The sequence below is a fragment of the Rhinopithecus bieti genome, unplaced genomic scaffold (assembly GCF_001698545.2).
Source record: "Rhinopithecus bieti isolate Rb0 unplaced genomic scaffold, ASM169854v2 scaffold_3879, whole genome shotgun sequence".
Classification (NCBI taxonomy): Eukaryota; Metazoa; Chordata; class Mammalia; order Primates; family Cercopithecidae; genus Rhinopithecus; species Rhinopithecus bieti.
Genome location: NW_016804177.1, coordinates 45114 through 60052, shown reverse-complemented (window position 1 = coordinate 60052; position 14939 = coordinate 45114). Strand labels below are relative to the sequence as shown.

Sequence of the window (14939 nt, the reverse complement as noted above, 5' to 3'; positions counted from 1 at the left end):
GAGATTGCAGTGAGCAGAGATCTTGTCACTGCACTCCAGCCTGGGCAATAGAGCGAGACTCCATCACAAAAACAAAACAAAACAAAACAAAATAAATTTGTACTAGGTGTTAGAGGCAAACAGCTTAACATATCATCCTTCCCTGGAAGGTGGCTTTAATTCCAAAACACACATTAATGGCAAAATTGTACACACCTGCAGTGGATAAGATCAATTGTCTGTCTGCCAGAGGCAGATGACAGCCCTTGCTGGAATCATCACAAATGATGCAGGAAGATTCCGACTTGTAAGGAAAACATATACCCTGAGTCTGGAAACTTACTTAGCTTATCCTTGGGTAGGAATTAAATTTGTTTCCAGGCAGGTGAGAGAAAGGCTGAAGGCCACCAGCGAGGCTGATTCATTCACTCTTTCATCATTTATCCACTCAAAATAGATGTCTGTTATTTGAAAGAATGTGAAGGAAAATAGAAAAATGTGGCACAGAAATTGTCTGAGCTCTGGGGTCAGACAGACCTGGCTTCCCACCCTAGCCTTACCACCAGCTCCCGTGTGACCCGAATTCTTTTATTGATTCCACAAACTCTCTCTGCACCTCTGTTCTGAGCCAGGCAGTGTGCCACGGGCTGGTGGCATGGCTGTGGAGAAGCAGGTGACGGCTCCAGCCCCCTGGGGCTCTCAGGCAAGGGGACAGTAGTGAGTGTAAGCATTCCCCATCACCGAGTCTTTCCCTTTTCAGTAAAAGGACTCTGATGAGGGCCGAGTTATAGAATATCAGATAATAATACCCTGAACCCAGGAAATGCTCAATAAATGGTAATTATAATGATCATTATGGTTGAGTCCTAGGCTTCAAGGAGCAGCAGGTGTCAGCAAGGGAGTTAAGGGTACCCAGAAAACTCAGTAGAGGGGGTCAGTTGGGGAGACTCCGCTGTGAAGGTGGCAGGTGCCTTCTCTGCTGGCCGGAAAGGTGACAAGAGGTACACCGGTGTTGGGGAGGGAGCAGTCAGGAGAGGGGATGTGAGCATGCATGAATGAATGAGCAGAGTTGGGTAGGTCATCAAGGTCTACCCAAATCAATGTCCCCTCCCCAGAATGGCCCCCATCCCTGCAGCTCTCAGGCTAGCTGTTGTGGCCTTAAACTCTCACCCTGCATCATCTCCCCCATGCAATCAGTTGCCATGTCTGGTCCCCGCTAATGCTATCTCTTGGTTGCTCCCTCCATCACCACCCCCACTCTCCCCATCCCAGGCCAGACCCACATTCTGTCTGTGATGGTTAATATTCAGTGTCAACTTGATTGGATTGAAGGATGCAAAGTATCGTTCCCAGATGTGTCTGTGAGGGTGTTGCCAAAGGAGATTAACATTTAAGTCAGTGGACTGAGAAAGGTAGACTCACCCTTCGTCTGGGTGGGCACCATCTAGTCAACTGCCAGTGTGGCCAGAACAAAAGCAGGCAGAAGAACATGGAAAGACTAGACTGGTGTAGTCTTCTGGCCTACATCTTTCTCTGGTGCTGGATGCTTGCTACCCTCAAACATCAGATTCCAAGCTCTTCAGCTTTGGGACTTGGACTGGCTTCCTTGCTCCTCAGCTTGCAGACAGCCTATTGTGGGATGTCACCTTGTGATCGTGTGAGTCAATATGACTTAATAAACTCATATGAGATGTATATCATTAGTCTGTCCCTCTAGAGAACACTGACTAATACACTGTCCTTCCAGAGTTACTGTAAATGACTCCCACCCTCTCCCAAATCCAGTCTCTCTGCCTCCTGTCAGCCCCCTTACATCCACTGTCTGTGCCACTGCAGAACCATCCATCCCAAGTGCTGTTCTAACCTTGCCACTCTCCTGCCTCCAAAGCCTTAGAGGCTTCTTAGCACCTAAAACAGTGGTTCTCACTGGGGGCAACTTTGCCCTTGCCTTCCAGGGACATTTGGCATGTCTAGAGAGACATTTTTGGTTGTTACATCTGGAGAGGAGGGAGAAGCTGCTGGCACCTAGAGGGTAGAGGCCAGGGATGCTGCTAAACATCACAGATACACAAGACAGTGTGCACCCCTGTCCCCCAACAAAGAATCATCCAACCGAAAAAGTTGAAAGCATCGAGGTCCAGAGGATAACAATGTAAGTCTCTCAGAATCTGAGGCCTTCCATAGTCCATCCCGTGCCAAGTTCATCCCCGGCCTTGCCACACCCTGCCTTTCACCCCTGGCAGCAGCAAGCTACTTGTCAGTCCCTGGTCATAGGGTGCATCCATGGCTCTGGGCCTGGGACCTTCTGTTCCTTCAGCCAGAACACACGTCCGAGCCCAATTTGTCTACCTGGCAAACTTCTCATCCTCATCTCAATTCAAAATGATCCCCTGACTTAGACCCCTCTGCTATGTCCTAAGAGAGAGAGAGAAAGCAGAGGAAAGGGTGGCAGGGCATAGGCATATTTAAAAAGACAGAGGACCAGGCTGGATGCGGTGGCTCACACCTACAATCCCAGCATGTCAGGAGGCCAAGGCGGGTGGATCCTTGAGATCAGGAGTTCGAGACCAGTCTGGTCAACATGGTGAAACTCTCCTCTGCTAAAAATACAAAAATTAGCCAGGTGTGGTGGCGTGCACCTGTAGTCCCAGCTGCTTGGGAGGCTGAGGCAGGAGAGTCACTTGAACCTGGGAGGCAGAGGTTGCAATAGCCAAGATTGAGCCACTGGGTGACAGAGTGAGAATCTGCCTCAAAAAAAAAAAAGAGAACCAGAGGCGTATAATGACCCTATCTGATGCTTAATTCCACTACTTCCTGTGGTTTTATGGGACAGGTGTTGAATAATGTCAATTGTCATTTGGTTGACTTGACTATCCAAATAATGGGGTGGGGGGAAGCATGGAACCAATCGTCCTTCCCCTGAAACTTGCCAAAATGCCTCTGGTGTCCAATCTCATGGTTGAAATGCCCCCCAACAGGCCCAGCTGATGCCCCATGCATGCAAAGTCCACTTTCAGGGTTGTAGAGGTTGTTTAGGTATTTCATCAGTGAAAAGATCTGGACTCCCAAGCTTACGCCCAAGAAAAGCAATGAGAATCCAGCCCCCTCTCCCCAGCAGGCCCAAGCCTTGGGGGTTAGTACAAGAAACTTGTTCTAGTTTTCCAGAAGTTTAATGAAAATGAATCATCGTTAAGTGTACCATCCAGGCTTTCTGAAGTCTACACGCCAAAAAAGCTCAATTTCTCACTTGATATTTAGCACAGATGATTAATACTAGGGTGGAGGGAGACTTTTCTTCCTCACCAGAGACCGGCATGGGGTGGAAGTTTTCTGTTGCTAGGCACATGTTCACCAAAGGTGGCCTTTTACAGATAAAGTTACAGAGCTGCAGTTTCTTTTAGCGTGGGGCTGCTTGGCTTTGGGCCCAGAGCCTGGGGAGAATAGCAGTTTTGTTCCCTTGAATGATATGCTCAGTCCATCAGCCTAAATGAGTACAGGGTGATAACAGAATTGGCCAGGAGGTTTGGGGAAAGAGAAAAAAATTTTCTATTTCCTCAGGATTGGCACTGCAAGTCCCACTCACTGGGTTCCCAAACTGAGTTGAGGGGACGTTTTTCAAGCAGAAACATTTAGAAAAAAGGGCAGCATGCCATTAAAAAAAAGTCCAGAGGCAGCTGATGACAGTGCTGTGCATTACAAAGCACAGAGGCAGGCTCCAGGCAAGAAAGGGCGGTGTGAGAAGAACTCCTATCTTCATGCATGACCAGGCCCCTGCACTCCCAGCTCCGCCACTTACCTAAATCCCGAGCCTCTACTCTCTTATCTGTAAAATGGGAATAATTTCCACCTCCATGAACTGTGAAGATTAAATGGGATTTGGATGTGAGGAGATCCTCAGTGCTTGGCTGATGGTAGCAATGAAGGTTTGCATGGTTAGTGGAGGAAAGGTGAAGGAGAGGAAAAAAAGAGGGAAGATCTGTAGGGCAGAAGGCTCCTAAAATAAGCCCTGTAGGCTGGGTGAGGTGGCTAACACCTGTAATCCCATCACTTTGGGAGGCCAACGTGGGTGGATTGCCTGAGCCCAGGAGTTCAAGACCTGCCTGTGCAACACGATGAAACCCCATCTCTACAAAAAATACAGAAAGTTAGCCAGGCGTGGTGGTGCATGCTTGTAGTCCCAGCTACTTGGGAGGCTGAGGTGGGAGGATTACTTGAGCCTGGGAGGTCAAGGCTGCACTGAGCCGAGACTGTGCCACTGGGTGACAGAGCAAGACCCCATCTCTTTTAAAAAAACAAACAAACAAAAAACCCTGCATTCAGTTCTACCTGGATCCCCCAACCCTTTCAGCCCAGTGCATGAGGAGGCCATCTTTTCCCACCACTCTCTGCTTACAGCTGAGCTTGGAGGAAGCTTAGGGCTGTAATTAAAGTAAGTAGGGTCTCAAAACCTATCTCACCTCTCCCTCCTGTTGGGTGTCTCTGCTGGGGCCGACATACTAGCCATGAAGACATCAGAGGAGGAATCAAATGCAAACTGGACTAGAGACAAAGTTATCATTTCCCAATTTAACTTACAAAACAAGGGTTGCCAAGAGTAAAAGAAAATCATGCTTTTTCCTTCATGGGAGGATGAGGGGGAGAGCGTTCAACCAATCACATGTGTCGGCAGCACTCTCTGCTCCACTATTCTTTACCACCTTCCCCTCCAAACCATGTTCATGAGGCAGAAAGGCCTAAAACCCCCACCTGCAAGCTCTCTGATGGTTCTGGAATTTTCTGAGACCATGCTCCTCCTCAGAAGATTGAAGGATGCCCTAGATTTTCCATGACATGAGACTAAAGAGATGTCAGCCTGACTCTAGCAGGAGTCTTACTCCAAGACAGTAGAGTGCAGTGAGTAAACAGGGGCTTCCAACATTGGCTGGATGTTAGAATTGCAGGAGGGGCTATTGATGGAAATTTCTGTGCCCTGGTTGTACCCGGACCAATGAAATCAGAATCTCTGGATGTAGAATCCAGGCCTCCATGCTCTCCAGGTGATTCTGATGTGCAGTTAAGGTTTAGAACGCTGGGCTAAGATCTTGGGCTTTGGAGATAGACTACCTACGTCCAAACCAACTTTTAATGCCACTTCTAAACTCTATGACCTTGGACAAGTCACTTACTGATTTGTGCCTGTTTTCTCATTCAAAAAAAGAATTTTAGACCACTGTGGTCAGGATTAAAATATAGTATAGAAAGGGTGCTTTGCACTATGGCTGGGATGCAATCTAAACTGGGTAAATATGATGTGTGACCATGACAATATTTCTGCATAATAACAAACATGTATAATGGATAGAGGCCGATACAACACAGAGGTTAAGGGTGCATGCTGTGAAGTTCCCCTGCCAGGCAGGGCTGGGGTTAGAGTGAGGAGAAGTAAGCTCCTACAGTGCAAAATGGAAGGAGATGCCCGTTCTCAGGGTCTTGCAAATGCATGCTGGCTGGGTCCAAATCTTGGCTCTGTGCGGTAATAGTTGTGTGGTTGTGAACTTTGCTGTCTCAACTGCGAAATGAAGCCTCCCCAAGAGTGTGACGAGGATAAGAGTTACAGAAACCTCATTAGGTGGGTGTGAGGCTTAAATCGAAATAATACATACAAGGAAGTTAGCAGAAAACCTCATACACATGGTAAGAGGTTAGCTATTAATGTGATGGTGAGGAAGACAGGTTTCTTACAGCAGATGCTCACGTTCAGTGACAGCAGTGGTTCAGATCCTCCAGGAGGGCTGGAGAGGTATTTGAGAATTTGATGACAACTTAACTATAGACCCTCTCCAAGAAAATTCTAAAACACACAATTTTACACATGCACGTTAGAAGTCCATGGAAATCACCGATGAAGACAGGTGGATGCAGGTACAGGACCCTTAGCAAATTCTCTGCAGTGAACCATGAGGATATTTCCTGGATCCTGAGAACACTGACTCCCTGAGGAGGCAGTAGACTTTTCAGAGGTCACTTTCAACCAAACTAAATCCCCTTGGCCCTGCTGCACCAAGATGGCAGGGAAAGAGATGGTCCCAGGATAACCCCCATCTCCAGATAATCAGGACTCATTCCCAGGTTCTGGGCTTGGGGAATCCATAGGACTGAAGGAGAGGAGCACTAAAGTTTTGTTGTTTGTGAATATGGTTTTTTTTTTTTTTTTTTTCACACTTTTTTGCACTGGCCACATATGTCTATTTAAAGGTAAATAAATTAAAATTAAATTAGAAATACAGCTCATCAGTCACACTAGCCACATTTCAACTGTTTGGTAACTGCCTATGGCAAGTGGGTACTGTGGTGGATTGCACAGATATAGACCATTTCTATCATGGCGGGAAGTTTTACTGGGAAATCTTGCACTAGGCCAGGACTCAGCACACCATGGCCCCCAGGCCAAATCTGAGCTATGGACTGGTTAGCTATGACCTGTGAGATAAGAATGGTTTTTAGAGGTAAAATAAAACAAAGAACATGCAATAGGAACATATGTAGCCCGCAAATTCTGTAATATTTACTCTATGATCTTAAGCAGAAAAGTTTGGGGACCTCTGCTCTAGACCATGAGTGCCCTGAGGGTGGAGTTCAGGGGGAATCTATCCTGTCTGCCCCACAGCTTGTAACAGGTACTTTCTGCTTACCTGCTAGCATGTTTATGTAGGGATTGATGAAATGGAACTGACCCATGCCTGAGGGATGAAGACAATGGATGCTAGCTACATTGTGCACAGAGCGCTATGCAAACATTTTAAATCAGGTGGCTGAAAACAAGTCAGTCATCACCCTCCTCAAGGACATAAATGGATGAAGTAGAGGCTGAGAGGATTCAGGGAAGCCACAAATTAAATAATGATGGTTATGAGCTCACACCCAACAGAATGGCTATTAAAAAATCAAAAAATAACAGATGCTGGTAAGGCTGCAGAGTAAAGGGAAAGCTTATACACGGTTGGTGGGAATGTAAATTAGTTAAGCCAGTGTGGAAAGCAGTTTGGAGATTTCTCTAAGAACTAAAAATAGAACTACCATTCGACCCAGCAATCCCACTACTGGGCATCTACCCAAAGGAAGATGAATCATTCTACCAAAAAGACACCTGCGTGTGGATGTTCACTGCAGCACTACTCAAAATAGCAAAGAAAATGTGGTGGCCAGGTGCAATGGCTCATGCCTGTAATCCCAGCACTTTGGGAGGCCGAGGCAGGTGGATCACCTGAGGTCAGGAGTTTGAGACCAGCGTAGCCAACATGGTGAAACTTCGTCTCTACTAAAAATTCAAAAATTAGCTGGGCGTAGTGGTGGGTGCCTGTAATTCCAGCTACTTGGGAGACTGAGGTAGGAGAATCACTCGAACCCAGGATGCAGAGGTTGCAGTGAGCCAAGATCGTACCACTGCACTCCAGCCTGAGTGACAGAGAGAGACTCGGTCTTAAAAAAAAAAAGAAGAGAAAGAAAAAGAAAATGTGGTACATATATACCACGGAATATTATGCAGCCACAAAAAGGACAAAATCATGTCCTCTGCAGGGACATGGATGTGGCTGGAGGCCATTATCCTAAGTAAATTAATCCAGGAACAGAAAACCAAATACTGCATGTTCTTATAAGTGGGAGCTAAATACTGAGTACACATGGACATAAAGACAGGAACAGTAGACACTGAGGACAACAAGAGTGAGGAGGGAGGGAGGGAGGGGGACAAGAGTTGAAAAACTACCTATTGTGTACTATGCTCATTAGGTAGTTTTGAGCATAGTACCTGGGTGGCAGGTTCAATCACACCCGAAACCTCAGCATCATGCAATGTACCCATGTAACAACCTGCTTGTGTACCCCAAATCTAAAATGAAAGTTGAAATAAAATAATAATAATAACAACAACAATAACAGTTATGGATTAAGACCACAGAATAAAATAAATATCCAGGGGCTCATACTGATATAAATGAATAACTGAATAAATAAATAAATAGGGGAGAAGGGACAATTCTTCCTTAAAGAAGAATTCCAATCAACTAATCTAGAAGGAATGATAGGCTGTCTGTGGTGGCTCACGCCTGTAATCCCAGCACTTTGGGAGGCCAAAACGGGTGGATCACCTGAGGTCAGGAGTCCGAGACCATCTCTATTAAAAATACAAAAATTAGCCAGGCATGGTGGTGCACACTTGTAATCCCAGCTACTCAGGGGGTTGAGGCAGGAGAATCACTTAAATGTGGGAAGTGGAGGTTGCAGTGTGCCGAGATGGTGCCACTGTACTCCAGCCTGGGTGACAGAGCAAGACTCTGTCTCAAAAAATAAAAAAATAAAATAAAATAGAAGGAATGATGGAAATTATAAGTAGATAAACATGATGGTAATAGTCCTTACTTGCAAGAATCATCAATGAATGCTAAGAAATGTGGACAAAAATGAGAATCAAGATATTTGTATAAACTCAATGTATGTCCCTAAAAGACACTTATTACTTAAAAAAAGAAAATAACTTTCTCTACACAGGAAGAAGCTGGCAATCTCCACCTTAATCAAGTGTGCAAGGTTAACATCACAAGCAACAAGACATTGATAGCATGTCTCCCCACCCCTGATGGAATGCACTGAGGAGGGCACAGCATCCTTTCTAGGATAATCTTGCCAAAATGCATAACCTCAGTTTAATTATGAGAAAACAACAAACAAACTCAAATCAATATTTCACAAAATACCTGGCCAGTACTTTTCAAGTGTCAAGGTCATGAAAATCAACGAAGAGCAAAGACTGGAGAAGATTAAAGAAACGTGGCAATTAAATACCAGAAAAGGACATGAGTGGGAAAATCGGTGAAATTCAAATAAGGTCTGCAGCTTGTTAGCTAACAGTGTATCAATACTAATTTTCTGGTTTCAAACTCATACCATGGTTACCCAAGGCGTCAACACTAGGGGAAACTGGGTGATGGGTATATGCACTATTTTTACTACTTGTTTTGTATAATAGTATTTCAACATAAAAGTTTCTTTTTTTAAATGATATTCTGTCTTGCACCAACGGCCAGGGCTTCTCATGCACACATGGTCCAGATAATTTCCCAGAGTTGCCAACAGCTGGCCTGCTTCCCACTTCTTGAATTTTCTCCAGGCTCTGATTATGTTCCCCCACAGGAACTCCAGAGGGACAGCAGCCCAGGGTGAGTCAGACTACAGCTTCAGGGTCAGATCAACTTGGGTTCAACCTGCAGCTCATCGCCTGCCCTTGAGCCCCAGCTCTTCCCTTCTCTGACGTCATCAGTTCCCGTGTCACCTCCTCAGAGGGGTCTGCCCTGACTACCCACGCAACCGTTCTTTTCCCTCCAGGATTGATTTTTCCCACATACCTGGTTTCAGTTCCTTAAGAGCAGTTACACACCCCAGAAAGTGTTGCATTCCCTGCAGTGCACACACACTCTAAAACATCCTCACTCCCTTACCCGTTTACTTGTGTATTATCTTCCCTCCTCCACTTTCCTCCCCCAGAATGCAAGCTCCTCCAACTACCTCGACCATAGCTGTGTCCTCAGCCCCTCACCCGGCATCAGGCCAGTGGCCGCTCAGTAAACATTAACATCCTGACGGCATGTGTCTCCTTGGTCTGTGGCTTTCCTTGGTGTTTGGCTCAGGTCTTATCAAGCACTGGCCTCAACAGGCCCAGCACAAGGGGTCTGTGACTTACTCATAAAACTCCGCTGCCGGCGTGAACTTGTACTTGGAGTATTTGGTGTGGTTGCCAAGCACGGAGCCATTGAGGAGCTTGGGGTCGGTACAGTTGGGGCTGTTCCAGGTGTGGCCACAGTCGGTCCAGGGCAGGTTGAGGGTGAAGGAGGAGAAGAGGTAGTAGAGTGACCAGGCGATGATGACGTTGTAATAGAAGCCAACGTACAGGGCGATCAGGATGACAGCATAGCCAACGCCTGTGTGGGAACAGGGGGTAAGGCAGGGGTCTCCCAGGCCCTGCCCCACAGCCACCTCTCTTTGGGTATCGCTCCACCACTGCACTCCCATTCCCTCCGCCTCTCGTTTCCTGTAGCACAGCGGTCGCCAACCTTTTCAGCACCAGGGACCAGTTGCATGGAAGACAATGTTTCCACAGATTTGGGGGTGGGGATAGTTTCGAGATGAAACCGTTCCGCCTCAGGTCATCACGCGTTAGTTAGATTCTCATAAGGAGCACACAACCTAGATCCCTCGCATGCGCAGTTCACAGTAGGGGTTGCGCTCCTGTGAGAATCTAGTGCTGCGGCTGATCTGACAGGCGGCGCAGCTCAGGCGGTCATGCGAGACATGGGGAGCAGCTGTAAATACAGATGAAGCTTCACTTACCCGCTGCTCACCTCCCGCTGTGTGGCCCGGTTTCTAACAGGCCGCCGACGGCACAGTTAGCAGATTGCCAGAGTCCATAGGCGCCTGCCATCTCTTTGCCTGATAACTCTCTTTCCACTGGAGCTCCCCTGCCCACTCAACCACCTTCTTGCTCCCAGTGGGCAGCCATGTTAGGAGCTGGATTGTGAGTATCCAGCTCCCTCGCCCCATGGGCAGGATAACACTGACGGGTGTTCATATTCTCCCCTGATGGGACTGAGCTCCCTGCCCAGGGTGGCACTGATTTGGTGCACGCCCTTTATGGCTGCCACCCCTTCCCTACCTCCAGCTGCTGCTCTCTAAGGATCACCTCCCACACTAACTACTTACACTTAAATCCTTGTCTCCGAACTGCTTCTGGGGAAACCCAACCAAGCACTCCCTGACTGGAATTTCAGCCCTGTGTGCTTTCTGGGTCCTATTCTCAATCACCTGCTTCGGGTGCCAGTATCGTGTGCCTCAATGTATCATAAGCTCCTTTAGGGGTAGTTCTATAGCTTTTTTCTAGGGTAGATGTATTGTTTACCTACCCAACATTGCTTTTTAAGGAATTAGCCTTAAGTTATGATTAGCCTGTGAGGTGTGGGTGAGGCTATTCCCCACTCTTCCTCCATCACGAGATGTATACCTGGCCAATCAGAGCACTGCTTTCTCACAGTCACAGTGATTGGTTAGTAGATGGGCATATGACTCAAGTTAAACCAATGAGAATCTTCTCTGGAACTTTTAAGGAAGCTATGACTCTATAGAGGTTTTTGTTTGTTTATTTGTTTGATTTTGGTAAAATTTAAACTTGGTAAAATTTAAGCCTGGAGTTGCTGATGGCCATCTTTGCAGGTACTTGAGAAGAATTTACCTGAGACTGACGCTAACAGAAAAAAAACAGATCTGAAACACTAAAAGAGAGAGAGATTCCAGACATCATTATTTGGGCATCTGGATCTATCTATACCTGAAGCCAATCCCCGGACTTTACTGTAACAGAAGTCAATTCTCTTTTATATTGAAGCCAGTTTGAGTTGAATTTCTGACAATTAACAACAAGAAAAGTAATGAATGCACATGTCTTATAAGACTGTTGCACCAGCTGTATCTCCCACAGGACTGAGTACAGAGGAGGTACTCAGGAGACACATGCCAGCTGAGAAGAGGCTCATGGGAGTCACACTGGCCCTCGTTGCCACCTGTGCCCAGTTCTCCAACCAGTGCTTGGGAGAGACTAACTCTTCCTCCATGCCCTTCTCCCAGCTGTATAGGGGCCAAGAAATAGCAGTTGCTCTGGCTACTTTCTGCAGATGTGTTCTTAGTCCCAAATGCAAGTAGGCTTCATGTTATATTTCAGCTGCTATCAACTAGTTGTGGCTATTGTATGAATCAGCTTTCAGGCTGGGCTCAAAAAGATCCATGATCAACTTCTAATGTCTGCCATGGGAGCAAAAGGAGAGACTAGTGGTATATGTGCTCGGTACTTCTGATACTTATGTAAAAATTTCCCATACAGGAAATAGACTCTCTGGTCACTCAGCAGGTAAAGCTGGATTAGAACCCAGGTTTCCAGAATTTCTATGCTAATGCTATTCCCAACACACTGAATGCTCTCCATGTAACTTGGAATGGTGGACAGTCTTGACCTTGTCAATACCTGTGAACCCCACATGACAGGAGGTGTACCTTAGATCTCACCACTGGAGCAGATTCCCCAGGGGCAACAGGGAATCCTTTGTGAACAACCATGAAACTTCCTCCCACCCCTTCTTTACCTTTGAAGAATGGGCAGATTTTCCACACGGTGGCAGCCCCCTCCCGGTTGTACTGTCCCAGAGCCAGCTCCATGTAGAACAGGGGCATCCCCGCGATGATAAGGAACAGTGTGTACGGGATCAGGAAGGCACCTGGAGGACACAGGGGCAGAGTGTGACCTGACAGACCCCTGCCCCCTCTGCCCAGGTCTTGGATCCGTGTCTGCAAGAGCTGCAAAGATCCCGGGCATCTGCTCAGCTGGCTGTTTCCAAAGGTGACGCACAGCAATCAATACTAATCATCATAACAGTAACAGTATTTGTGGTAGTAATAATCATAACCATAATAGTGAGATTCTGTGGTCAAATTAGTAAAATCTAGGTTAAGCAAAGCAAAATAGATTTGCTTCTTGCAGGCTTCTCCTAGTCTTTGATACACAAGTGCATGCTGTGATGTGTCAGGAGGGGCATCACAGGTGTAGCCTTTACCAGATTTATTTAAACACTGAACATTTTCTTTCGTGAATCATCACTCTGGGAATGCCAATCTAACCCAAACCCTTCCTTTTACAGGCAAGAAAATTGAGACCAGAGAAAAAGAGACAGTGCCTAAATTTACATGACGGAGTTTCTAATTTTGCTGGTATCCATATCACTTAGGGTTGCATGTGGCTTTCCCAAACATGATCTCACTGGATTCTTCTTAGAGTTTCACAACAGCCTGCAAACATAATAACCAGTCAGGGTCATTACGTACCCCCAGGGCAAGCTGAGGGGCAGAGAAGGGAGTCTAATGGCTCCTGTTGGTGCTGCTGGTAGGTAAGGGAAGCTGGATTCACATTCCAGCCTTCCAACCCACTAGGTCCCCACTGTTATAGGTGGCTGAAGCAAAGGAGCAGAGGTTCAAGTTCCTGACCAGGGAAGTTATCCACCCAGAACATCACAGAAACTTGATGGGGTCCCTGGGCACGAGGCAGCAATTAATTCCTGGGAGAATTCCCTTGTGAGTGGAAGATGGATCAGTGGTGGGGGGCAGGGCAGAAAGGGGGAAAAGGTAAAACTACTGGGATATGAGCATCTCCTATGGACTTGCACGAATCTGAGTTGCAGAGACAATTCTCAGTATACCCTGGCAGCCCGGGGTGTGCTTAGTGGGCTCTGACTCTGCAAGGTGACTCACTGGGACACATGTCATATGAGCCCCAGCTTGCAAGTGTGCCCAAAGCAAAACACCAGCTCCTTTCCACACACAGCTGGAGGTGGCCAGGCCAGATCTAAACTCCTGTTACCACTGGCCTTTAGCTAAGGTGTTGTAACCCTGGAAACCAAATACTCTCTGACCTACCCACATCAAGAAAACAGGAAATACTTTAACAATGGTAACATTAGCACTATTAACAATAGATACCCGCAGCTCACACTTGCTTGTCCCCTTCTGGGCTCCAAGCACTTTCATTCAATCCTCACCACAAAGATCAAAGATCATTATTATTTCCATTTTACAGATGTGGAAACTAAGGCTTCAAGATAGCAAAGAACTGTGGCAAAGTCACATCATACCTAGGGTCAAACTCACTCAGCTACTCAGACTATCAGTCTCCACTTGTTTCTCAGGGCACCTCTCCTAAGTTGGAAGCATGAAGCGTTGGCCCCAGTGCTGAGAGACCCAGTCCCTTCTGAGTGGAAGATGGATCAGTGGTGGGGAGCAGGGTGGAAAGGGGGAAAACGTAAAACTACTGGGAAATGAGCATCTCCTGTGTATCAGGCAGGACCTGGGCACTGGCTATCTGTGATCCCACTTACACAAACCCTCTGACATAGCAACTGCTATACCCATTTTTCAGATGAGGAAACTGAGGCTTGGAGAAATTAAGTGACCTGACCGACCTTAACCTGCTGGTAAGTTGTGGATCTGGGATTTGGGTCCAGGTCTGCCTGGCTCAAGAACTCCAGAGCTGTTTCCAACATGCCCCAAAGATTCTAGAACATTCCAACCTAGATGAAGGACATGAGTCTGAATAGGATCAGAGGGTAGGTTGTTCTGAAATGGGGGATCTGGGACCAGCTAAGCCATCTGGTCTATTGGTCATAGGCTGGCCCAGTGCTACAGCCACTGCTCCAGGTTGGAAGTCTCTGGAGTGGCCATGTGCCATTTTTCTCCTTCCTCATTTCTTCCTTTCATTCTCTGCCTTTCTCCCTCTCCCACATAGAGAGGGCTGGTTTGCCACCTGACCCATGTCTCTATGCACATTGCTGACAGTAATGGTGGTGCTGGTGTGCTGATGTAGATGGAGGTAGTCAGTGGGGTTGGTGAAAGTAACAAGTACTGTTTGTTGAGCACCTGTTATATACCAAGCTGCACACAAGTTTTTACATAATTATTTATTTAAAACCACCCCTGAGAGAGAATTACTACAATCCGTTTTACAGATGAGGACACTGAGGCTTAGAAAGGTTAAGTTGCTTGTCCAGCTAGCAAGTATGAAGCTCGGCTTCAAACCTGGATATGTCTCAGTCCCACTCTGCCTTGCGGCCAACTGCTACTCCCCTTGAGGATCTAGAGCCAGGGCAAGGGGCAGTTAGATAGGTGTATTAAACTGTTTAATAGGGCCAGGCACAGTGGCTCATGCCTGTAATCCCAGCACTTAGGGAGGCCAAGGCAGGAGGATTGCTTGAGCCCAGGAACTCAAGAACAGCCTGGGCAACAGAGTTTGAGGCTGCAGTGAGCTATGATCACGCCACTGCCCTGTAGCCTGGGTGACAGAGTGAGATGCTGACTCAAAAATAGAAAAAAAATGTGTATGTGTGTATATATAT

The 14939-nt window shown here is 46.8% G+C and overlaps 1 protein-coding gene across 1 annotated transcript in view; it reads right to left on the bottom strand.

Annotated features, from left to right (window-relative positions):
• SLC6A2 (solute carrier family 6 member 2) overlaps positions 1 to 14939 on the bottom strand; it is a 47964-nt gene that overhangs the window by 21414 nt on the left and 11611 nt on the right. The window contains exons 3-4 of the mRNA XM_017867115.1: positions 12144 to 12275; positions 9698 to 9935 (exon numbers count right to left, since the gene is read on the bottom strand). Of these exons, the coding sequence (XP_017722604.1) occupies positions 9698 to 9935; positions 12144 to 12275 (370 nt within the window). The remainder of the gene's footprint in view (positions 1 to 9697; positions 9936 to 12143; positions 12276 to 14939) is intronic.